This window comes from Mercurialis annua, linkage group LG5 (assembly GCF_937616625.2).
Source record: "Mercurialis annua linkage group LG5, ddMerAnnu1.2, whole genome shotgun sequence".
NCBI classification, from domain to species: Eukaryota; Viridiplantae; Streptophyta; class Magnoliopsida; order Malpighiales; family Euphorbiaceae; genus Mercurialis; species Mercurialis annua.
The window spans coordinates 44,057,582-44,079,850 of NC_065574.1; the positions used below are offsets into that span (position 1 = coordinate 44,057,582).

General features: G+C 36.5%; 4 protein-coding genes across 5 annotated transcripts; 1 reads left to right on the forward strand and 3 right to left on the reverse strand.

The window, feature by feature from the left end:
* The first annotated feature begins 1,470 nt into the window (after positions 1–1,470).
* LOC126681248 (uncharacterized) lies at positions 1,471–5,705 on the forward strand. The gene is made up of 5 exons (XM_050376742.2): positions 1,471–1,959; positions 2,725–2,761; positions 2,975–3,211; positions 3,316–3,363; positions 5,037–5,705. The coding sequence occupies exons 1-5, from the start codon at positions 1,658–1,660 to the stop codon at positions 5,547–5,549; spliced, it is 1,137 nt and encodes a 378-aa protein (XP_050232699.1). The 5' UTR covers positions 1,471–1,657; the 3' UTR covers positions 5,550–5,705.
* A 253-nt stretch (positions 5,706–5,958) lies between these two features.
* Positions 5,959–9,064, reverse strand: LOC126681247 (glycerol-3-phosphate dehydrogenase [NAD(+)]). 2 transcript variants are annotated; one of them, XM_050376741.2, is made up of 12 exons: positions 8,644–9,064; positions 8,331–8,407; positions 8,178–8,250; positions 7,708–7,925; positions 7,513–7,620; positions 7,209–7,272; positions 7,092–7,129; positions 6,885–7,005; positions 6,750–6,804; positions 6,619–6,667; positions 6,383–6,538; positions 5,959–6,314 (listed from the first exon to the last, which is right to left on the reverse strand). In XM_050376741.2, exons 1-12 carry the CDS (start codon positions 8,807–8,809, stop codon positions 6,309–6,311), a joined length of 1,131 nt encoding a protein of 376 aa, XP_050232698.1. In that variant the 5' UTR covers positions 8,810–9,064; the 3' UTR covers positions 5,959–6,308. The 2 variants fall into 2 exon arrangements, with proteins under 2 accessions (XP_050232698.1, XP_050232697.1); XM_050376740.2 differs by having other exon boundaries at positions 5,959–6,538.
* Positions 9,065–10,124: 1,060 nt separating this feature from the next.
* On the reverse strand, positions 10,125–13,239 carry LOC126683424 (mitochondrial inner membrane protease ATP23). Its single transcript, XM_050379305.2, has 5 exons — positions 13,069–13,239; positions 12,778–12,899; positions 12,376–12,513; positions 12,183–12,266; positions 10,125–10,699 (listed from the first exon to the last, which is right to left on the reverse strand). The coding sequence occupies exons 1-5, from the start codon at positions 13,151–13,153 to the stop codon at positions 10,565–10,567; spliced, it is 564 nt and encodes a 187-aa protein (XP_050235262.1). The 5' UTR covers positions 13,154–13,239; the 3' UTR covers positions 10,125–10,564.
* Positions 13,240–20,303: 7,064 nt separating this feature from the next.
* Positions 20,304–22,201, reverse strand: LOC126681908 (uncharacterized). The gene is made up of 2 exons (XM_050377464.1): positions 20,422–22,201; positions 20,304–20,332 (listed from the first exon to the last, which is right to left on the reverse strand). Exons 1-2 carry the CDS (start codon positions 22,199–22,201, stop codon positions 20,304–20,306), a joined length of 1,809 nt encoding a protein of 602 aa, XP_050233421.1.
* Positions 22,202–22,269: the final 68 nt, after the last annotated feature.

The window sequence follows — 22,269 nt, forward strand, 5'->3', positions numbered from 1 at the left end:
TTTTGAAAATCATTCTTAATGCAGTGTTATGATAACAACATGATAATACAGTGATACTCATATGATAATCAGAGACTCTTTTTTTTATAATTTTTTTTTCTACAGTGTTATGATAATCATATGATAATCAAATGCTGTTTTTTGCAGAAAATCGTTTTTTCATCATAATATCGTTTTTTCAATTAGATTTTTAGATCTAAAATTGAAAAAAAAAATTAGAGTAATTTATTTATATCTGAATGTTAAAAAATCGCAATAATCATCATGAATTAAAGAAAAAATAAAAAGAAATTAATAATGCAGCGACGGTGGAGCAATGAAGAAACGGCGGCGAAGCGATGAAAGAGCGGCGAAAAAAGAAAAATGGAGAAGAAAAAAAGAAATAAAGAAGAAGAAAAAAATTGACGAAGAAAAAAAAAACACAGAAGAAGAAGAAGAAGAAGAAGAAGAAGAAGAAGAAGAAGAAGAAGAAGAAGAAGAGAGAGGAGAGAAAAAAAGAGAGGGAAAGTAAAAATATGACAGCTGTTACATAAAATACTTAAAATAAAAAATTAATAGAAAGTAGGTATAATTATAATATAAACATACTCTAGAGTAAAAAAATAAAATCATTAGAATTATGAGGTATTTTCTCTATTTTTTCCTTATTGAGGTAGGAAATCAAATTATTTTATAAAATATAGTATTATCCCAATCTTCTCCAAATTTAGTGGGCGCGTTAACCTTTTGTTCAAAAAAATTTTAAAAGTGGACAACTCTATTGTGATACCTACTTTTATAAAGTTTTTTTTATCGAATAACGCCGTTTTCGGAATAAAAAATATATCTTATTTCAGTAAAAACTATAATTAATCAAAAAATTTAAATAAAATAATACATTTCAACCATTAATTTATACATTAAACCTTAATTGAAAACTAAAACCTAATTGATGTTGATATTTTTCAATCATATATTGGTGGATCATCAAGTCAAACAAAGTTCTTGAGACAATAACAATAGCAAAACAAGAAGATGAAATCCACCAAAAAAATTGCCAATCCAAATGGCTTTATCAATTTGCCAATCCCCAAAATCAAAATCATAATCAACTTTACCCACATGGGTACATGGCTTTCCTTCCTCAATTCCATATGTAATGACCCTACACAAAAACATGCATTTTCAAACAAACCTACAAAAACAAATCAAATCTTTCAATAAAACCCAAATTATACAACAAATGTAATTAATAGAGCATAATACTACACTTAGATGTAAGCTTCGGTCGGTTCGGTTCGATTTTAAATCAACTGAAATTGATCGTGTTGAAATTTTCCAAATCTTCGATCAAACCGTAATTCTTTTTATTCAAACATTAAAAAAAATTGACCAAAATTTCCAATCGGTTTAATTTTTCGATTTGGTTCGATTTCTGCTCAGCTCAGGTAGAACTTCACTACTCAACATATAATCCCGTTATTTGAAGCAAATTTCTCTTTCTCCATCACTCTCTCATTCTTTATGAAAAAGTTATATTCTTCTGGAAATAGCAACACCAAAAAAAGAAAAGAAAAAAAGTAGACTAGAATGTTTTATTCTTTTGATCTAAACTAAGTTTTACTACTTCACTCTCTTGCAAAAACAGAGCAAAAAACAGAGCAAAAACAGAGGAAATATGGGAGGGGTAACCTCATCAATGGCAGCAAAGTTTGCATTTTTCCCACCGAACCCACCAACTTACAAGGTGGTAACAGATGAAATTACAAGTCTTTTGCTGTTAAACCCATTCCCACACCGTGAAAATGTAGAAATCTTGAAGCTGCCAACCCGAAAAGGAACTGAGATAGTTGCTATGTATATTAGGCATCCTATGGCTACTTCTACTCTTCTTTACTCTCATGGTAACGCCGCCGATCTGGGTCAGATGTATGAGCTTTTCATCGAATTAAGCATCCATTTGAGAGTTAATCTCATGGGGTAAAGTTTTTTTTTTGTTTGTTATTGTTTTGTGCAACTTTTTAGTTGAGTGTGATTGTTATGTAGTTTAGGCATCTGGGTGTTTGTTGTTTATATGATTTCTGATGTTATAGTTGCTTCTTTGGATTAGTTAACTATAAATTTGATGGGTGTTTTCTGGTTGACACTTTGGCATGACTCTATTTTTGGTTGGTTTGGTGATGGGTTAGTTTAGTTGGGTTAATTGTTATTGATTTGTCTGATGTGTTGGCATGCAGAGTTAGAATTCAAGTTTGTACAATCTTGATTCTGCAGAAAATTGTGTTGCTTTACATGAAGATGGGATGAGCTATAATTGTTGTATTTGAGACCCCATTCTGCATCTCCTCAATGTTTTCATTGTATATCAGTGTAGTTTTGTTCTGTACTAATTGCTAGTGGCTTCAGTAGTGTTGCTTGATGAATTGGCTCCTACAGAATTATGGTCATGCCTAAGATATTTAGCCTGGTATCTATCTAGAGAAGAATGCTCAAAACAGCCTAAGCACAATTTTTTTGACCCATTCATGTTTCTTAAGTTGTAACTGTATTAATAACTCATCATTTTCCCTGGTTTTATCCAGTTTTTATGGTCCATGAGTTTGAGTTTTTTTTCTTCTGGATGAACTAGCTATCTGCGCTGTTGAAGTAAAGCCCCATAGGCATACTTTTTTTGTTAATTCATCTTTGCAATCAGAAGCATTTTCATAGTTTAGAATTCTCATATGAATTTTCAAATTTTTGCAGGTATGACTACTCCGGATATGGACAATCTTCTGGAAAGGTTTGCTTCATAAATTCTGTGAAAATCAATTAAAAGAAAAACATTTTTTTTCTGAATTCTATGCATATTTCAGCCTCCACCATCTCATATTTGATGTGTGTTTATATTTTATTAATTAATGCGTTTGATACATAATCGGAGTGTCATCAACTTTATGATGATTGCGGAAGAAAATTGCAAGTTTCATCTAAAAGTCTGATTCCTCTGTTGCAGCCAAGTGAACAGAATACTTATGCAGATATTGAAGCTGTATATAAGTGTCTTGAAGAAAGTTATGGCACCAAGCAAGAAGATATTATACTTTACGGGCAATCTGTCGGCAGTGGCCCCACCTTAGATCTCGCTGCCCGATTGCCTCAGCTACGAGCTGTTGTTCTGCATAGTCCCATACTCTCAGGCTTAAGAGTCATGTATCCTACCAAGCGTACATACTGGTTTGACATTTATAAGGTAATATTTTTATGAGTATTTTCTCCTGTTACTCAAGTCATGACTAAATAATTTTAGTTCTCAACGTAATGAGCTTGTTGTTTTGTCTCGTTTTCTGTCTGCAGAATATTGACAAAATTCCACTAGTTGATTGTCCTGTTCTTATAATTCATGTGAGTATACTACTTCAAATTCCCGTTAGAACTTCTTAAGCTATTTTAACTATATTTTCAGTTATATCTGTTTATATAATATTCCTACATGTTCATTCTATTGGGTCACAATAAAATTAGCATAATTGGCAAAATGTCACTAGTTAATTACTAAAATCCATCAGAGTACATGACGTGAAAAAGAAGAAGCACATAAACAACATCCTAAGCTCTTTGTTTTGTTTTCTAATTTGTTGTTCGATAATAGATATATAAACTTATATTATATGCTTGTATGGGCCTTTGTGTCACAAGACAACTGGCATACAATGAACTTGGTTGACCTCCTCCAAAAGCTTATCTTTTTCGCATGTGCACTTTTCCTAATTTCCCAAATATTCTATTTATTTCATTTATATCAGAAATTCAGTGCTATGAATTTGCTCAAGAATGAGTAGTGCAGTCCGGAAAGCATGTTGAAGTTCTGGCACATTAGATGTTTAGCTCATCTAAGGCCTTTTTTACATTTCAAAGTTTCTTCACATTTTGTGGCTTGATTCCTAATTTTGAAGATTTAAATTTTTATACTTCCACGTTCTGCCACATTCAATTATTGACTTAGTTTCATACAATTGAGCTTGTTAGAGAGCACAATTACCATATAGTTCTTGATAAAGCTGACATGGTTGTGTCTGCATTGGTCGTTTGCCCCTTGCGAGCATCCTTAATCTAAGCAAGATTACAGTTTTCACATGTTTATGGCTTATTATCTTGCCTGGTTCAAGGGTTTCACATCTAATATATCGAGCCTTTATAATTTTCTAAATTGTCCTGATGCATAGGAGTTAACCGTATATTTGAGTAAATATGTCAAATTGTTTAAGGAGCAATAGAATTGAATTGGCAAGCATGAGAGCTGTTTATCCAGTAAATAGGATTAAAATGTAAAGGATTATTCTGTGAGTATATATGTGGTGAAAATTGGCAAGCCAAATGGACCCATGGGTATGCTACTCCACATTCCTATGCCTTTTGTTTGCACTCACAGCAGGGATAATGCTGTCTGCTGACATCACTGCTATTTTTCACTACTGTGGAGAATGGAGATGCAAACAAATGCATCTCAGGCAGATCTTGTCCTGTCTAAACTCTTCATATTTGATTTCGTTTTTGTGTTTATCTGGTCAATAAATTAATTATTGCATCAGGATAATTTGAATCCTTCCAATTCTGCTTCTTTTTTCCTGCATTGTAGTACTATTCTCTAAAATGGAAATATCTTTTTGGTTGCACTTTCTCATAGGAATAGTCAGATTGTGGGCTCCCGCTAGCACCCTTCGCAACTGATGGCCAACCTGCTTGTGGTTTTATGCCATAATTTGTAACCTAGACTTAACGATTCGCGAAAAAATTAGGAACAATGTCCAACTATGCATAGAATATGATTCTGCTTTGCTAGTTTTGAGGGTCATGGATCTAACAGTGTCTTCTAACAGATTATTATCGATGAAGTAGAGAAGTAGAACATGTGTTGGCTTCTTTTCGAGAGTGCTAATCTTTGTTCTTCGAGTGTATGATAATTAGCAGCAAAGGGACTTTCTTTAGCATTTCAAAATCAATTGCAAGATGCCCTTAAAGAATAATTTTAATCGTCTGTTTGTTTCTATATTTGAATCTTTTATATTGATGCGTAGGGAACTTCAGATGAAGTTGTCGATTGCTCCCATGGTAAACAACTCTGGGACCTCTGTAAAGAGAAGTACGAACCACTCTGGCTCAAAGGAGGCAACCATTGCGACTTAGAGCACTTTCCGGAGTATATCAGGCATTTGAAGAAGTTTGTATCTACTGTTGAGAAATCAAATTCTCAAAGATACAAGTCAAGGAGAAGCACAGACCAGTTTGAACAATCCCGTAAGAGTACAGATATATTCGAGGTTTCGAGGAAAAGTACAGACCGGAGGGACAAACCAAGGCATAGTACCGACAGGCATGAGAAATCGAAAACTCAGTCCGACAAGCTAGAAAAGCTCAAAAATCCGTCCAATAATGCCGAGAAGCTAGAAAAATTCCGGTTGTCTTTCGATCAACTAGAAAGATCTCGTAGAAGTGTTGATAGCCATGAGAAGTCTCGGAAAAGCATGGAACACCAACTTGAAAGAGCACGGAAAAGTGTAGACAGGTTGGAAAGAATACGAACTGGTTAATATTTAATTACCAATTGCACAAATATATGCAGGGGTTTGGTGTTGTGGGCAATTTTTTGGGTTTCTTGTCTAATTTATATGGTTTTCTGGCAGTGTAATTGGCTTGTGTTATTTCTATAGTAACTAAGGCATGAAATGAGAAAAGGTTTGCTGTTATATTGGTTCATAACTCTTCCATGTTTCATCATTGCCATTGTGCTTAATGCTTGGATCAGGAATCAAATTGTTAATTGAATACGGATTGAAGACACCGGATTTTCTTCCTCTGATCATTAGACCCGCTTTAGTTTACCGGCAGTCTAAAGTTCTAGATAAATCTGACTTTTTTTGGCTCGAGTCTGTATTAATCTAATAATATGCATTTTCATATTTTTAAAGCAATAATTTGCATTAAGCATCGTTCCATGAATAATCAGAATGTTTTCTTGGACATCATTCAATACATTTTGCATATTGCTTCACAAAATTTGAAGGCCTGTCAAATTGAAGATTATTATTCATTCTACATGTTACAAACTAAATGCGTATAAAATGATTTTTCACCGTTCATGAACAATTAAAGCAAAACTCTAGAGGACCGTGGCAGAACTGATAAACTACCTTCGTCACCAACATCCTTGAAGCTCCCTAATGTAGTGCAGTTCAGTTTCAGGCATGGTAGCACAAAACTTATCATCGCGAACAAGAAAAACAAAATAAAAATATTCTACCAAGCCTGTTCTTCTAGGCATGATGCATAGGAAAGGGCTCTATTAACTTTTATACCTGAAATATGTGGAAAATATGAGTTTCATCCTCAAGAAAAGTCAATAAAGCTGAGCTGAGCATTCTACCAGTGCTAAGTTGGGTTTGTGGCCGGTGTATTCGACTATGGCTGATGGTGGGAGGCGTCCAATGCATATCTCATGCACTGTTGCAAAAAGCGGAAACAACTCTAGCCATCCGCGGTAACTCAAAACTTCATAAACCTCTTTTGCTGTCGAGACCCCCTGGAATGCACACACCATATGAACACTACATGCATGCATATGTGAAAAAAACAGTTCCTCCGAAAATTTTAGGCATGTACCTGTAATTTTTGGCCCTGCAACATTTCTGCTTCAAGGTCATCAAAAGACCTGCAGATTAGAACCAGCAGGGCTAAATACAGAATCCTTAACAGTCTTCTATTTTTTTCAACACCAATTGGAAAAAGATTACCTTTTGCCCCCATTCTTCGCAAAAGCTTCGGCAACTTTTCTGTTTCTTCCTCCCACTGCCACAGATGGTATAATTATTTTTAGAGCTACTACGCTATAAACGACACAGAATAACAAAAACTGAACACTTCCTTACAGCATGTCGTGATGAGATCAGCTACACCGCAGCTTTCAAAGAAAGTGTTGTCTTTAACAGATGAAAACAAAAGCTTGGAGAAGGCTCTCATCTCCCTTAGACCAATTCTCATTATTGCAGCCTACCGTGTCACAGAAACAACTAAGATGTAAAAAAAGAAATGCAATAAAGAACGAAACTGGATCACAATTGTTAATATGTACGTACCTTTGTGTTATTTCCCATATCCAGACCATCCACAAAACCTGTCCCAACAGAGGTCAAGAGATTTATTACTATGAAAATTGCAATCATAATGAGGGTGATGAGTTCCGGTATACAAACCTGCCGCTAGTGCTACTACATTCTTCAGTGTTCCACATAGTTCGACTCCCTCCACATCTTGGACCTATGTATTCATACAAAACGACAATAACTTTGATGTGATTAAGGACTCCATTTTGACGGATATTTTCTATGCATTCTGTTTAATGTATCTGCATTGTCATATTTTACCAGCAAAAATACTCTTAAATGTAGTCATTTTCTATCATACAATTTGCACTCGATAATTATTGGTGATCATGCCGACCATAATAAACTTCTTTTAACAATGATAGCAGCAGTAAACCATATTTCTTGTACTCACAGCGGCCACCATGAAGTAGGGAGTACTAAACAATTGAACCCATTTCTCTGCAATCGCCTTGTCTGCTTTGTATCCCACTGTCGCCTCACTGAATTTCTCTACAGCAATCTACATGAAGCAGCATATAGTTAAATAATTATCCGTGAGTGCAAGCAAAGTTAATTCACCATAAAGATTTTAAAATTGACTAATTACTTCATTTGCAATGTTTGCCCCCATTAGCACACAGCAGTTAACCCCAAGCTGCTCAGAAATAAGACTAGAGATCATGCAAGGACCTTCCATTTTGACCTCCATTCCTTTGATAAGCGAAATGGCCTCTACACCTTCCTTTATTTTACCGACTAGCCTCCTGCATATACCCTCCATGAACTGATGCGGAGTCACAAAGACCAACATGGTTGCATCCTTTACTGCAAAATCCCCAAGTTAGATCTACAAGACTGCAAACCCAATCTACTATGTACCACTAATCTATGCAGCTCGGGAAAAGAAATGCCGAAATAAAAAAAGGCCAAAAAAGGAAACGGAAAAACTACATTATGTTATAAACTAGAGCTTCAAAGTTTTAGAAGTGTTTTCAGAAACAGAAACGAAACGCGTAGGACTCAACAGGTTTCCGTGCAACATAGCTAGTAAACTCATCAAAGCAAGAAAAAGAATACCTGCATTAACAATATCAGGGTCGGCAACGACATTCTTTCCGAGCTTTATGCCGGGTAGGTATTTAACATTTTCCTGCAAAACAAATTCAAAAATTACAATGAAGAATTACTATGCACAATCAAAAAGTGCAAACAAAATCATTTTCCTCTTACATTGCTTTGGTTAATAGCATCTGTTAGCTTCTCACCACTTGGCAATGTCTCTTCAAACACCCACATTCGAACTTCATCTACCATATGAAAAACAAAAACAAAATTTCTAGCGACCGCCCACAAAAATTCATAATTCAATAAAGCTATCCCAAGCAAGAAATAATAAAAAAGAATCAATCTTTTCTTTTTTAATATAATCAGGGTGGAAGAGCGCTCGTGGGAGGAATTGAATTGAAGCAGAATACCGTGCAGCGCTTATACAATGAAAAATGCAATGTAAATAGAGAAATGAATGTAGAAAAACAAGACTGACCATGAAAAGAAGGGAGGTGGAGGGTGTTAGAAGCAATGAGCTTAGCAGCAACACTACCCCAATTGCCACTGCCGACGACTGTAACTTTAGACATGGTACGAGAATGAATGTTTGTAGGAGAATTAGTAGTGTGTTGGTGGGTTTCAGGAGGGGGAACAGGAGCCATTGTGGAGAGAAATGAAGAGATTGGTGAGCAATAGAGAAGAAGAAGAAGAAGGCGAAAATGAAGAGAAAAAGGGAAAGAGAAAACGCATCAGGGCGGAGAATGCAGACACGTTTCGATGTGTACTATGATGTCTCTTTGCTTTACTTGTTCTATTCTTCGGCGATCTCTTCTATGTTTTTCATTTTTTCTGTTTCATAAAACTCGCATGTGGGTTAGCAGCACTCTTATGCACCGGATTTCATCGGAACTCCGAAGTTAAATGAGTTTGGGCGAAAGCAGATAAGTGATTTCTTGTGAAATTCTCGTGTTACACCCCTTAAAATGAGAAAGAAAAAAACTCGCATGTTTAAATTATAAAAATTCCTAAATATGTTTTTCTTTTCTTTTTTGTTGAAGATTCTTATGTTGGATTCCCAATTTATGAGAATTTGGAATGAATTTGAATTTGAATGATGCTAAGTTGTTTTATACTCTTTGATCAAATCAATGAACGCATTCTAGTAAGATCGTGATATTTGAAAACTGTTTATACCAAGTTGAATACAACTTTCGAAACTTGACATAAAAAAAGCCTAACATTTTATCATTTGGCGTTTTTTCTAGTAGTAAGACATTTTTTCTTTGCCAAATAATGTCATTTTGGCAGTTTTTAATGAATGAAACGATATTGGATAATGACTTTCAACGATGAAATACCAAAACAATGAAATGTTGGATTTTCTTACGCTAGATTTTAAAAATTATGCTTAAATCGCTACAAACTTAAATCAGTAAATGTGGCTTTCTTTTACGAATATCCCAATATTATTTAACAGCTTTCTTTTACTGTATTCTCACAGTAGAAACAGAAAATATGAACAAAATCTTCAATCTAGACAAAATGTGCACAAAATTTTATCTAAATAATTCATAAGCAGGAACAACATATTATCCCGACAGAAGGAACACAGAGTCTTAAGGGTTCAAGTTATTATGCACATGCCTTGGCGTTCAGTGCATATATATGGTCTGATTAAGTTAATGAATGAGAAGTTTTATTATTCAAATAAAGAAAAAAAACTGCCATAGAATCCATCGAACAGCTATTTATGATGAATTTGTGCATGTGTTACTGAAAAGAGCATCATAAATTCTTCGCAACACAAATATTCATCAGTCATAATTTGACCGTTATATTTATGGCGACAGCATTCTATTTGCGTAACGTATGTAGTATATTCCACCAACACGCTAACTGCTTGAATAAAGTCAGAATACGGCACCAAGATAATCTCAAACAAGACGAGTCATAATTGATAAAAGAGTCACCAGTAGCTAAATCCAAAGAATCGGCCATATTTCAATTGCTTACTTATTTCTGAAGAATATGCTTGTTCTGGACATTGTAAGTCAGCTTCTAAAATCATGTATTTAACTATTGTCATCATGATACAAATCTCATCCAAAAGAATCGGCGTACTTCACTGCATTCCTTTCTGAGAATGGTGAACCGGACAAGTATTGTTTTGTTTTTTTTACCTTACCTCTGGGAGGAACATCAATCATTGATGTCAAAAATATCAGTCTATAGTTCATATATAGAATCTTTCTGTTGGCGCCGCTACATGTCAATGAGAAAAATGAGGAAAATTCAAAATAATTTGAGTGTTGTTGTTCAAGACATCCGCGTTCACTTGACTCCTTGAAAACCAATGTCGTCTATGATCAAACAAAAGCTGGAGCAGCAGCAGCTGATTTGGTGGTCATAATGGTGTTTCAAGGAGCTCTATCGAAGGGCTTTGTATCATTATAACAGACATCCCAGACAGCTTCCATAGCATCCTTTGCAGCTGCTTCTGAGCAGTATGGATTAGCAATCACAGATTTCATCACTCTTCTTCTCACGCATTCCTTCAAATTTAACATTGACAACTTCAGAAATATTCTGAACTTTTAAATAAATGTCTCAAACAAATTCGACAAAACTACAGGGAAAATAACAAATGGAATGTGCTTCCTATACGAAGCAAATTGTTATTAGATTACAGTTAAACATAATAACCGCAATTTAACAAAATCGCATGCATGGAAAGAAAGATAAAGGAAGACCTATGCTGATGCTAAATCGTTTGCTCAAGCTTAACTCTCAGGATAAAAAAAATTCATTAATGGGGTTTGGACAATAATGGTTACTACATTCTGAGGGACCTAACAGAAGGTGTCTCCTCTCTACATCACTACCATTTGACAGAGCCTAATAGTACAGTGATAATTCAACATCAGAGTTGGCTCTAAACTATCCATTTGCGCTCCCTTAAAAATGCTACATTTTTATTGAACATGTTCTTTTACAAACCTCCACAACACCATCAAGCATTTCAATTGAGATGAGGTCAAGAGAAGTAACTGTAAGTTAACAATCAAATTAAGGTAAAAGTGGGCGCTATATTTCATAAGGGAATCACCAACGGAAGAGGACAACTGGAGATAATATAAACAAGAAATAAACTTTTCAATGCTCTTCAGCAATTCCACATTTCACATTACACCCTGAACATGCGAAAATTGGCATAATGAGTTCTGTCAACTCAAAACATAAAGCCACCAACTAGCAAACAAAAAGCACCTCAATCTCAACGTCATAATAAAAAATCCAGACTACTTTTATTAGTACTGACAACCAGTCATTTTTCCTTTCTATTGCAGTAGTGATAAGACGACGGACTGTGCTAAGCACCCATTGATCTCCAACTAAAATTACCATTTGAGAACCTAATAAAAAAAACAAGAGCTTCATACATTATGCAATGCATAAAGCATTAAATCACAAGGCCTAAGTGGATACTAAGGAGGAGTTAGTTGACATAAGAGAATACAACTTCCAAAATGCTCTTTCGGGAAATGTAATTCTGCAACATGAGCATGCTAAAGCACTTGATCTATAAATTTCTAAATGAAATAAATCATTATAGTTATTTTAATCATTTGAGATTTTCAGGTTTAACTTTCTCTTCCAGATATTCTACTGCAATAAATGAAATTTAAGATCCAATTTTGAGAAAAAAATGACTTATATTCTCTATTATTAACAGAGCTAGTTTGACATGCACTCGTTTTTGAGCTGCCTTCTAAGAAGCTCGTGGTCTTAAATTTTAAATCTGCAGGAGTTGGTGTTCAATTTGTCGCATTCTGAAAAGTTTTATGACTGTCTACCGTGATCTCATGCACTTGTATTCTCAAAATACATACATGTCATTGCGAATACTACACCACCAATTTGTTCAGAGAATAAGGGATCAAATTCTGCTATTTGGTTCAGGAATGTTGTAAACTTGCATATAAAGGAAAAAAGCATTAGCCAGAATCATAGTTTTGAAAGAGTTTTAAAACTCACTTGCTCGTGACCTCTAATTTTCATATAACCTCGGAGCAATTCCCTTTTAAAATGGCAATCTCCACTTAGATGGCCAGCACGAATCTGTACCACATAAACGACACAATAAGAAACCGGAACTAAGTATGAACAAGTAAAAAGGGCAGTAAACCAACTCCATTAACACTTCAACAGTGATAGCCATAACACTCACCTCACTGCAGGCATGATGAGCACAATTAGCCCAGTTCAAGTTGGCAGCACGACAGTCATCATAAGCATGAATAAGCTCATGAATAACCACTTGATCAACCTCATCTTGAATGTTCATATGATTACTGCATACGATTATCTTACAATGCAAAGTATAAGAATTATAGAAATGGCGACTAATGACATAAGTCGATAATGTTTGTCAAGAAAGAAGAATCAAAATACAAATTTTAGGATCATTAATAGTGTTTAGATCATGCATTAAGATATTATCTTCCGCTTTATATTCTTTCAGAGAGAAATGTCGAATTCTATCAACTCATATAAATTAAAATTCAATACTTTCAATTGTCAAGAAATGAATTGCATACAAATGAAACTAACAAAGAAAAAACATAATTACCCCATCACCGCGAACATAACCGCCACTGATCTTCTTATCACAATCAACAGCTTTGATAAAGCTATCCCCAATTCCACACCCTGCCTTCTCTAAATGCTCCCTCAAAAATTTCACCATTGGAGCTGATTCAAACAAACCCATAAAAGAAACATCAATAAATGACAGAATTGCAAGAACCCATTTCGTTTTATGATGAATTAGAAGAATTGAAATGGTTTGAATTCGATTTCTAAAACCCTAAAACCCTAGTTTGATTGAAAATAAAAGACACAAAGGTTAAAGCTTTGTTACTTCGGAGACTTTTACGAATCATGTCCTGGCATTCTTCTACCGTCCTGCCACCAGAGATAGGTGTTTGAATGGTTTCATCGGCCATTCTATGATGTGGTTTCAATGGCGGAGGACTTATGTTGCTGTAAATTCTATGGATGGGTAACTTTTTGGCGCTACTAACTGCAAGTATTAAGCCAAAATGTCATTTAAATGAGCCTTAAAACAGTGTTTTAAAAACCGAACCGGTGGCCGAAAAGGTGAGGCCACCGGTTACCGGTTGAACCAATTTAATAACCAGTTCAGCTGGTTTAATAAATTTAAAAAAATTAAAAAAAAATATGGTTTATCAGTTTTTATCGGTTCAGCTTCCGGTTCACTGGTTCGACACTTGGGTTTTTACCTGTTTAATCTGATTCGATCCGGTTCAACCCGGTCCAACCTGATTTAACCAAAACATTCAATTTTTTTACAGTTTAGACTGGACCATTGGCCCGTTAACCAGATTGACAGGTCAGTCCGGTTTGGTTTTTAAATCTCTGCGTTAAACACCCTCATTTTTTTTTTATCAAAAATGGTTAGCGACTCTTTATAGTGTCAATTGTTAGTTGTTAGTTACAGAGGTATGATTCGAATCCACATCCTCTTAATGCTCTTAGGGATCATTTGGTTTAAGGTTGAGGATCAGAATAGTAATGGGAATAAAAAAGAAATGAGAATTGTTGGGTCCAGCAGTAGCTCAAGAGGGGGGGTGGTGAATTGAGACTTAAAAACTTTTACTTAAATATGCAAAGCTAATGGAATAGCTTCAGCCTGATGAATATAAAGTCTTCACAAGCTAATCAAGTATGGATCAGTTTGAGAGCTATGTGATATAAACTTATGAAAACCTTTTTAACAGAGTATAGAAACTAAGATAATAGAAGGTTTTGTATAGTTTTAAAGAAAAGCTTTCTTTCAAAAACGATTTCAGATGAAGCTAATAAAGCAGAAACTAAAGCATAAAACTGAACACCAGATTTTTATAGTGGTTCGGCAACCCTGCCTACATCCACTCCTTAAGGATCCCCATCCTTAAGTATTCCACTCTTAGATCTCTATTACGGGCTAGAGATAAAGCCAATAAGAATACAACCCTAGTTCTACCCAGAAGCTAGTCTGTAACTTACAAGCTGATTTGATAGCTTCAGCAAACTAATACCCTTTGGAGAATAAATATGATTCTACCCAGAACCTAATCTATTCCTCACAAGTTGTTTACAGAAAGATGGTATAAACTCTCACTCAAACTATTCCTAGTTTTCTTGAGATAAATTACCGAGGATTGAAAGCTCTTGAAAATGTGGAAACTTGATCTTTTTCACTTGATTTCCCACACCTTTGCAAATGGAGAAGAATGCCTTTTATAGACTCCAAGAATCTTCTAGAGAGTAGGGCTGAGTCACATCGGGATATTCCTTCAATTCTTATCCTCTATGCAAGGTGTACATGGTGACAAGAGGAGGAGCCTATTCTAGGCTGATCTGGCCAATCAGGTGGAGCTCAGGTTTGTTTGGTAGTGCTGGCAGCCTGATTGCAGTACATGGTACACTGACAACCTGATAGTGCTGGGCTGATAATTTTCAAGCTGATTCCAAAAATACCCTCCATCATTGTTGCTAGAGGAAAGATCAAGATGCTTCTAAAAATTGGGCCTTGCAATAATTCAATCAACACATTAGTGGGCTTTAGTTATCATCAAAACAAGGGATAAAAAATAAGGGCCTATAGCCAACAATCTCCCCCTTTTTGATGATGACAAAACCTTTCCATTTGCAAGATATGAATATTTCTAGAAGAGTAGTAAGAGTTATTTAGCATGCTCCCCCTGAATATATGGCATATATGAAGAAGCTAAATAAAACAGTTTCATAAAAGACATGCCATGAAATATGATCATAAAAGAACAAGACAATAAATGCTTTAACAAGCTAACAAAATACCATGAAAAGAGGGGCTACTACTCCCCCTTTTTGTCAGTCATCCAAAAAGGCAAAATAAACCAAGTTCAGAAGAAAAAAAACATAAGTAAATTAGGTTCAGAAAACAGGCTAATTCAATTAGCTTCACAGTTCTTCAGGCTTGTCCTTTGACCCAGGCTGACCCTTCTGTATTGGAACAGTCTTGAAAGAGCAGCTTGATCGAGTTGACCGTCTGATAGGCAGCTTGGGAGGTCTGGAGGCTGGTTCAGTTTTGGTTGACAGTCTGTCAGAGTCAGAGGCTTTCTTTTTGGGGAGGCTGATGACCGGAGCTGGAACAGGATTAGCTTCAGGTTGAGCTAATTTGACTAGCTTGGAGAATTCTGCTTTCATAGCTAGCATGCTCTGGTCAAAGGTATTCCTGCAAAAATTCTCAAAGACAGCAAATTTACTCATTAGCTCAGAGGGCAAATTAGCCTGAGGAATAGGTTCACTAGGAGCTTCTTATTTGGATCTGCAGGGATAACTTCTGGATCAGCAATCTTGACTGTGTTATCAGAATGAGGCTCAGTCTGATTTGCTTTCTCAGCACTTTGTTCTCCAACTGATTCTTCAGATTCCTTGTCCCGTGAGGTCTTCAGTAGGCCACCTATGATCCTATCAGCTTCAGTCTTGGCTGGGGCCTTTAGCTTCTGTTTGTTTTTCCCAGAAGCTAATTTCTGGATGGCAGCTTTCCTCATTAGCAGAGGCTCATTGTCTGATGAGCTGATATCTTTCTCACTGGATTCCTTATCTGAACCATTCTTCACACTGTCAAGAGAGTTGGTTTTGGAGGAGCCAGAATCACCTACCTCCACAGTTTCAGTTTTCTCACTTTCAACCTGTTTCTCCTGTTTGATCTTCTTAACAGCTTGAAAACTCCCAGATTCAATACCTCTCTTCTTAGTACGAGTAGTAAATAGCTTGGACACCACATCAGTTTCAGCAATATGTGTACATTTATAGGCAGATAAATTTACTCCTAGATGTTTAAACAGTAAAGTCAAATGCATTCCATAGGGCAGATTTTTGTTCTTTTTCACACCAAGCATAACAGTCATTAGTAAATAGCACAGGTTGTAGGGTTTAAGTTTGACTAAATGCCACATGACAAAGAGCTCAATACTGCTAACATAATCGTGACTACCAGACTTGGGGGAAATGAAGCAGGTAAGGAATTTATGAATGACTCTAAGTCTAGGAATGAGAGAAGCAGAGCTAACGTGTTCGGAACCTTTTATCTCGGATTGAGCGGTGGCCAGAGCTTTGAAAGTACCTTCATTGAAGGCAGAGAGTTGACAGACTTCTGCCTTTTTAGCACCTCTAGTTCCTTGGTTAGGGATCTGGAAAGCCTCAGATAAGGTTGATAGTGTGATTAGGCACTTCTTTTTCCTTAGAGTCACTGTGAATTCTGTTTTCCCTTTCGGTTTGAGTGAGTTATAGAACTCATTCACCAATTCTTCATATATCCCAGTTTTGATCTGAATGAAGGCTGTCCATTGTTGAGCTTCAAACCATTCCTTGAAGGAGAATTTTTCTTTGCCATAGAATGCCCAATCGATTGATTTAGGAGGGATGAGAGTTCGTCTCGGTTGCTCAGATGTTTCTGACTTGGGTGTGCTTTCAGTCGTGCCAAAAAGGAATTCGGCTATTTTTCTACTCCCTTCGGGTTCCTCAACAATTTTTGCAGGTCTCTTGCCCATGGTGAGAGGTGATGAGTTGGTTTGAGAGAAGAAGGTGGTTTGAGGAAGAAGATGAGGTGTGCGGCGGTTTTTGAGATGAGGTGGAATAGAAAATTAGGTTTTAATGAGTGGGTAGGGTAAGTGGGGTAAGTGGGGTTAATGGGTAAGGGAATGGGCTTTTTAAGAGAGATTTAAAAATTGTGGGCCTCTGAGAGCTTTGTTTCGACCCAGATGAGAGGTAACCTGATTAGCCTTGACCCTGAGCTGATTTAGTACCTGTTTCTGGGAAAATAAAAAGCTAAAGACAGAAATAGGTAAAACAAAATAAAATAAAATAAAATAAAATAAAATAAAATAAAATAAAGTAAAATAAAATAAAATAAAAGAGAGAAGAGAGAGATGTGTATTTGCCAAAGTGATTGAGTTAGAACTTGTTTAAGAGCTGATTTTCATTAGTCCAAGTTCTCCTCTTATTTTGCAATACTGATCTTCAGAGAGAGGTTTGGTGAAGATGTCTGCAAGCTGATTTTCAGTAGGCACAAAGATTAGCTTGATGTTACCAGCCTGAACATGGTCTCGAATGAAGTGATGTCTGATCTCAATGTGCTTTGTTCTTGAGTGTAGCACAGGATTTTTTGACAAGTTGATGGCACTTGTGTTGTCACATAGAATGGGGATGAGTTTATAAATTAGCTCATAGTCCTCAAGCTGCTGCTTGATCCATATAATCTGGGCAACACAGCTTCCAGCAGCTATGTATTCAGCTTCAGCAGTGGATAAGCTAATAGAAGTTTGCTTTTTGCTTTTTGCTTTGCCATGAGACTAATGAGCTTCCTAGGAATTGACATCCTCCTGAAGTGCTTTTTCTATCAATTTGACAACCTGCAAAATCAGCATCACTATACCCAACCAAATCAAATGAAGCAGCCCTTGAATACCATAAGCCTAATTCATCAGTCCCAAGTAAATATCTAAGAATGCGTTTGACAGCAATAAGATGAGATTCTTTTGGGTTAGCTTGAAAGCGAGCACATAAACAAACACTAAAGTGAATATCAGGTCTACTAGATGTAAGATAAAGAAGAGATCCAATCATACCTCGGTAGAGCTTAATGTCTACCTCTTTACCTTTTTCATCTGTAGTTAGCTTGGTGGTTGTGCTCATTGGTGTTCGGCTTTCCTTAGCTTCTGTCATTTTGAACTTTTTGAGGAGTTCTCTTGTATATTTAGTTTGACAAATAAAAATCCCATCTTGGCTTTGCTTAATTTGAAGACCGAGAAAGAAAGTGAGTTCTCCCATCATACTCATTTCAAACTCATTCTTCATTAGCTCTGCAAACTGATTGCACAAGCTGCTTTGAGTAACTCCAAACACAATGTCATCTACATATACTTGGACAATGATGATTTCTTTCTGACTTCTCTTGGTGAAGAGTGTGGTGTCAACTTTGCCTCTTACAAATCCGTTTTCGAGAAGAAATTTGCTCAGCCTATCGTACCATGCTCTAGGAGCCTGTTTTAGCCCATATAGAGCCTTGGTTATCTTGTAGACATAATCAGGTTTAGCAGAGTCTTCAAAACCAGGGGGCTGATTGACATAAACTTCTTCTTCTAGATATCCATTGAGAAAGGCACTTTTGACATCCATCTGGAAAAGTTTGAAGTTCTTGTGGCAAGCAAAGGCACATAACATTCGAATAGCTTCAAGTCTAGCAACCGGGGCAAATGTTTCATCAAAGTCTATTCCTTCAGCCTGATTGTAACCTTTAGCTACCAATATTGCTTTGTTTCTGACCACATTTCCATCTTCATCAAGTTTGTTCCTAAACACCCACTTAGTTCCAATGATAGACTGATTCTTTGGTTTAGGAACTAATTGCCAGACTTTGTTTCTCTCGAATTGATTTAGCTCCTCCTGCATAGCCATTAGCCAGTTTTCATCAGCTTCAGCTTCTTCAATTGACTTTGGTTCGATCTTGGATACGAAGGCTATGTTTCCTATCATGTTTCTCAGTTTGCTCCTTGTAACTAGCCTGTCTGAAGGACTGGAAAGAAGATTTTCTTTAGAGTGATCTTTGTGGTATCTCCATTCGGTTGGTAGATCAGTGTGGATCTGTTCGTCATTATTAGTTTGGAGATTATTAGCTTGCTGATCATCTTCCCAGTTTAGAGACTCCTTTTGCTGATCATTATCAGGCTGAGCCTGATTGAACAGTTCTGTAGTTGTATCTCCAGTTTGAGCTGTTTTATTAGCTTGAGGTGTCTTTTCTTGGTTCGAACCTGTTTCTTCATCATCAACAGATTCTCTCCTTGATAGAGAGGGATTAGTTTCACTAAAAACAACATGAATAGATTCTTCAACAACAAGTGATGTTTTGTTGAAGACTCTATAAGCTTTGCTATGTTTTGAGTATCCTAAGAAGATACCTTCAGTAGCTTTGGCATCAAACTTAGCAAGCTGATTCTTGTTGTTATTGTGAATAAAACATTTACAACCAAAAAATTTCAAATAGCTTAATTTTGGAGTTTACCTTTCCAGAGCTCATAAGGAGTCTTTTTCAGAATAGATCTTACCAATGCTCTGTTTTGAATGTAACAGGCTGTGCTAATAGCTTCGGCCCAGAAGTATTTGGGTAGCTTGGCTTCATTGATCATGGTTCGACCCATTTCTTGAAGGGTTCTGTTCTTTCTCTCTACCACTCCATTTTGCTGGGGAGTTCTAGGTGCTGAGAAGTTGTGAGTGATTCCATTGTCGTTGCAAAACTCCTCAAATAGCTTGTTTTCAAATTCCCTTCCATGGTCACTTTGAACGGTGGAAATCTTTAGCCCTTGTTGATTTTGAATTCTTTTGCAGAGATTTGAGAATTTCTCAAAGGCTTCATCTTTGTGAGCAAGAAAAAGAACCCAAGTGAGTCTTGAATAATCATCCACAATCACAAAGGCGTAAGATTTACCTCCCAAGCTAGTTGGAGTGATTGGACCGAATAGGTCAAGGTGAAGTAGCTCCAGAGGTCTACTAGAGTTTAGTTGTCCTTTAGATTTGAAGGATGATCTGGTTTGCTTCCCCTTTTGACATGCATCACAAATGGAACCTTTTTCGAATTTTAGGCTGGGCAGTCCTTCCACAAGCTGATAGATGGATAATTTGTTGATTAGCTTCATACTTGCATGGCCTAATCGTCTGTGCCATAGCCAATAATTTTCTTCAATGGTAGCGAGACATAGATCAGACTCATTAAGTTTCTCTAGATCAATGAGATATATGTTGTCTACTCTATCTCCTGTGATTAGAGTTTGGTTACTAGACAAGTCTTGAACTTCGCATTTGTTAGGTTCAAAAATCACTCTTCTGTTTTTATCACATAATTGGCTGACACTGAGTAGGTTGAATTGTAACCCGCTGACCAGAGATACATCTTCGATAGGATGATTAGTCCCAATAGTTCCTGAACCGATAATTTTAGCTTGACTGTTGTCTCCAAAGCTAACTGATCCTCTTCCATTTAGTTTAAGCTGGGTGAACTTGGATTTGTCACCCGTCATATGCATAGAGCATGCACTGTCCATGTACCAGTTGTCATGTGCCTTTTTGCTCCTTAGGCAAACCTGAAAAGATCAGTTAGTTTTAGGTACCCAAGCTAAATTGGGTCCTGATGGGTTAGCTTTGACATATAAGTTGTTCCGAGTCTGATTACCTTGAGTGGCTTTCTTTTTGAAATTGCAAAATTCATCCGAGTGGCCTTTTCGGTTACAGTAAAAGCATGATTCTTTAGTGGCAAAAGGTTGGGCTTGATAGTTAGATCGAGATGGGCCAACCATGGCTTTCACAAACTGAGTAGCTTTGGGTTCTTGAATTTTCAAAGTATCATACCCAATGCCAACTTTGCTTTTAGATAAGCGCATATCAGTAGTTCCAAGAAGCATGTCAAGATTGGATCTACCTTTTGTGAAAGTCTCAAGATCTCGATTTAAGCCAATGATTTTGATTTTCAAATTTTCATTAAGTCTAGCAAACATTTTCTTAACATTGTTTGAAACTTCAAGTTCAGTTTTGAGAAATCTGATTTGGGACTTAGAGTGTCTAAGCTCCTCAATCAAATCGCAAGAAGGCTGAGTAGGATCAGTCTCGAGCTGATCAACATCAGGCTCAGGCTGATTAGTTTGATTAGCTTTAGCATGGTCAGGCTGGCTAGTCAAATTGTCAGCTTCTGCGATTTTGCATTTTCCTTTTAGATTTAGATATTTTAAAGAAACCTTGGTGTATTCTTTGAAAAGAGCATTGTATAAATCTTGAAGATCAAGAGAGCTTACGTCAAGAGTTTTTACCTCATGATCAGTTTCTGAACTGTCAGCTTCTGAACATTGATTAGCTTGATAGCCTTCAGCATTGTCTTGGGGATCACATTCTTCTCCTATTTTGGCCATTAAGCAGACAATGGCATTTCCTGGTGTTTCTTCTTCTGAGCTGGATGCTTCACTGTCACTCCATGTGGCTTTCATAGCTCTATCAAATCTTTCTTTCCGATATCTTTTCTTTAGCTTTGGGCAATTAGCTTTGAAATGATCCGGGCTGTTACATTCAAAGCAGTTAGCTTCTAGTGTTTCCTTCTTAGCTTCAGGTCTGGGATTGTATGATTTCTTTAAGTCATTTCTGTATCTTCTTCCACCTTTCTTGTACATCTTCTGAAACTTTCGAGTCATGAGAGCTATTTCTTCTTCTGAGTTATCTGAATCACTCTCTTGATTGACAGTTTTTAGAGCTAGATCAGTTTTCTTCTCTTTATCGAAGACTGACTCTTTCCCTTTCTTAATTAGCTCGTGAGTGAACAGCGAACCCATTAGCTCGTCCAGGGAGTAATCTTTTAGATTTCTTGCTTCAAAGATGGCATCTATCTTGCTGTCCCATTTATCGGTAAGAGATCTTAGAACCTTTTTCATAAGTTCTTCTTCTCTTATGTTTTCCCCGAGACTCTTCATTCCATTTACAATATTTGAAAGGCGAGTGCTTAGCTCCTGAATAGATTCATTAGGTTGCATCTGGAACAGCTCATACTGTCTCTTTAGCATGTTGATTTTGGATTCTTTAACCTGATCTGTTCCTTCAAACGTGGTTTGAAGTTTTTCCCATGCTTCTTTTGCTGTTGAGCATCCTCGAATTCGATTATACTCGGTGGCATCTAGTGCACAATGAATCATGTTGATAGCTTTGGCATTGAGCTGAACAGCTTTCCAATCTTCATCGGTGTACTCTTCTTCAGTCTTTTCTCTTCTAGTTCCATTTAATTCAGTAAGTGATGGAGGTGTGATTCCTTTCAAAATGATTCTCCAGCATTCAATGTCATAGGCCTGCACAAAATTTTTCATTCTATTTTTCCACCAATCATAGTTAGATCCATTAAAGAGTGGAGGTCTCGAAATTGAACTCCCTTCTGGTACCCCAGAAGCACTAGAAACGTCTGTTGAGCTAGTAGCCATTAGGATCACTTTGGCAAGCTGGAATATTAGCTTGAGAGAATATAACCTGCTTTGATACCAATTGTTGG

Excerpts from the sequence above, each read along its gene's own strand:
- LOC126681248 (XM_050376742.2), top strand. The coding sequence starts at position 1,658 with ATGGGAGGGGTAACCTCATCAATGGCAGCAAAGTTTGCATTTTTCCCA. Across the intron at positions 2,762-2,974 it reads ATGGACAATCTTCTGGAAAG|CCAAGTGAACAGAATACTTA; the intron begins GTTTGCTTCATA and ends CCTCTGTTGCAG. Across the intron at positions 3,212-3,315 it reads ACTGGTTTGACATTTATAAG|AATATTGACAAAATTCCACT; the intron begins GTAATATTTTTA and ends TTCTGTCTGCAG.
- LOC126683424 (XM_050379305.2), bottom strand. The coding sequence starts at position 13,153 with ATGGCCGATGAAACCATTCAAACACCTATCTCTGGTGGCAGGACGGTA. Across the intron at positions 12,267-12,375 it reads CTCATCATGCCTGCAGTGAG|ATTCGTGCTGGCCATCTAAG; the intron begins GTGAGTGTTATG and ends TATGTGGTACAG. Across the intron at positions 10,700-12,182 it reads AAATTAGAGGTCACGAGCAA|GAATGCGTGAGAAGAAGAGT; the intron begins GTGAGTTTTAAA and ends TTAAATTTGAAG.
- LOC126681247 (XM_050376740.2), bottom strand. The coding sequence starts at position 8,809 with ATGGCTCCTGTTCCCCCTCCTGAAACCCACCAACACACTACTAATTCT. Across the intron at positions 8,251-8,330 it reads ATGCTATTAACCAAAGCAAT|GAAAATGTTAAATACCTACC; the intron begins GTAAGAGGAAAA and ends TTTGTTTTGCAG. Across the intron at positions 7,926-8,177 it reads CCCTGATATTGTTAATGCAG|TAAAGGATGCAACCATGTTG; the intron begins GTATTCTTTTTC and ends GGGATTTTGCAG.
- LOC126681908 (XM_050377464.1), bottom strand. The coding sequence starts at position 22,201 with ATGGCTACTAGCTCAACAGACGTTTCTAGTGCTTCTGGGGTACCAGAA. Across the intron at positions 20,333-20,421 it reads CAAAAAGAAAGCCACTCAAG|GTTTGCCTAAGGAGCAAAAA; the intron begins GTAATCAGACTC and ends TGATCTTTTCAG.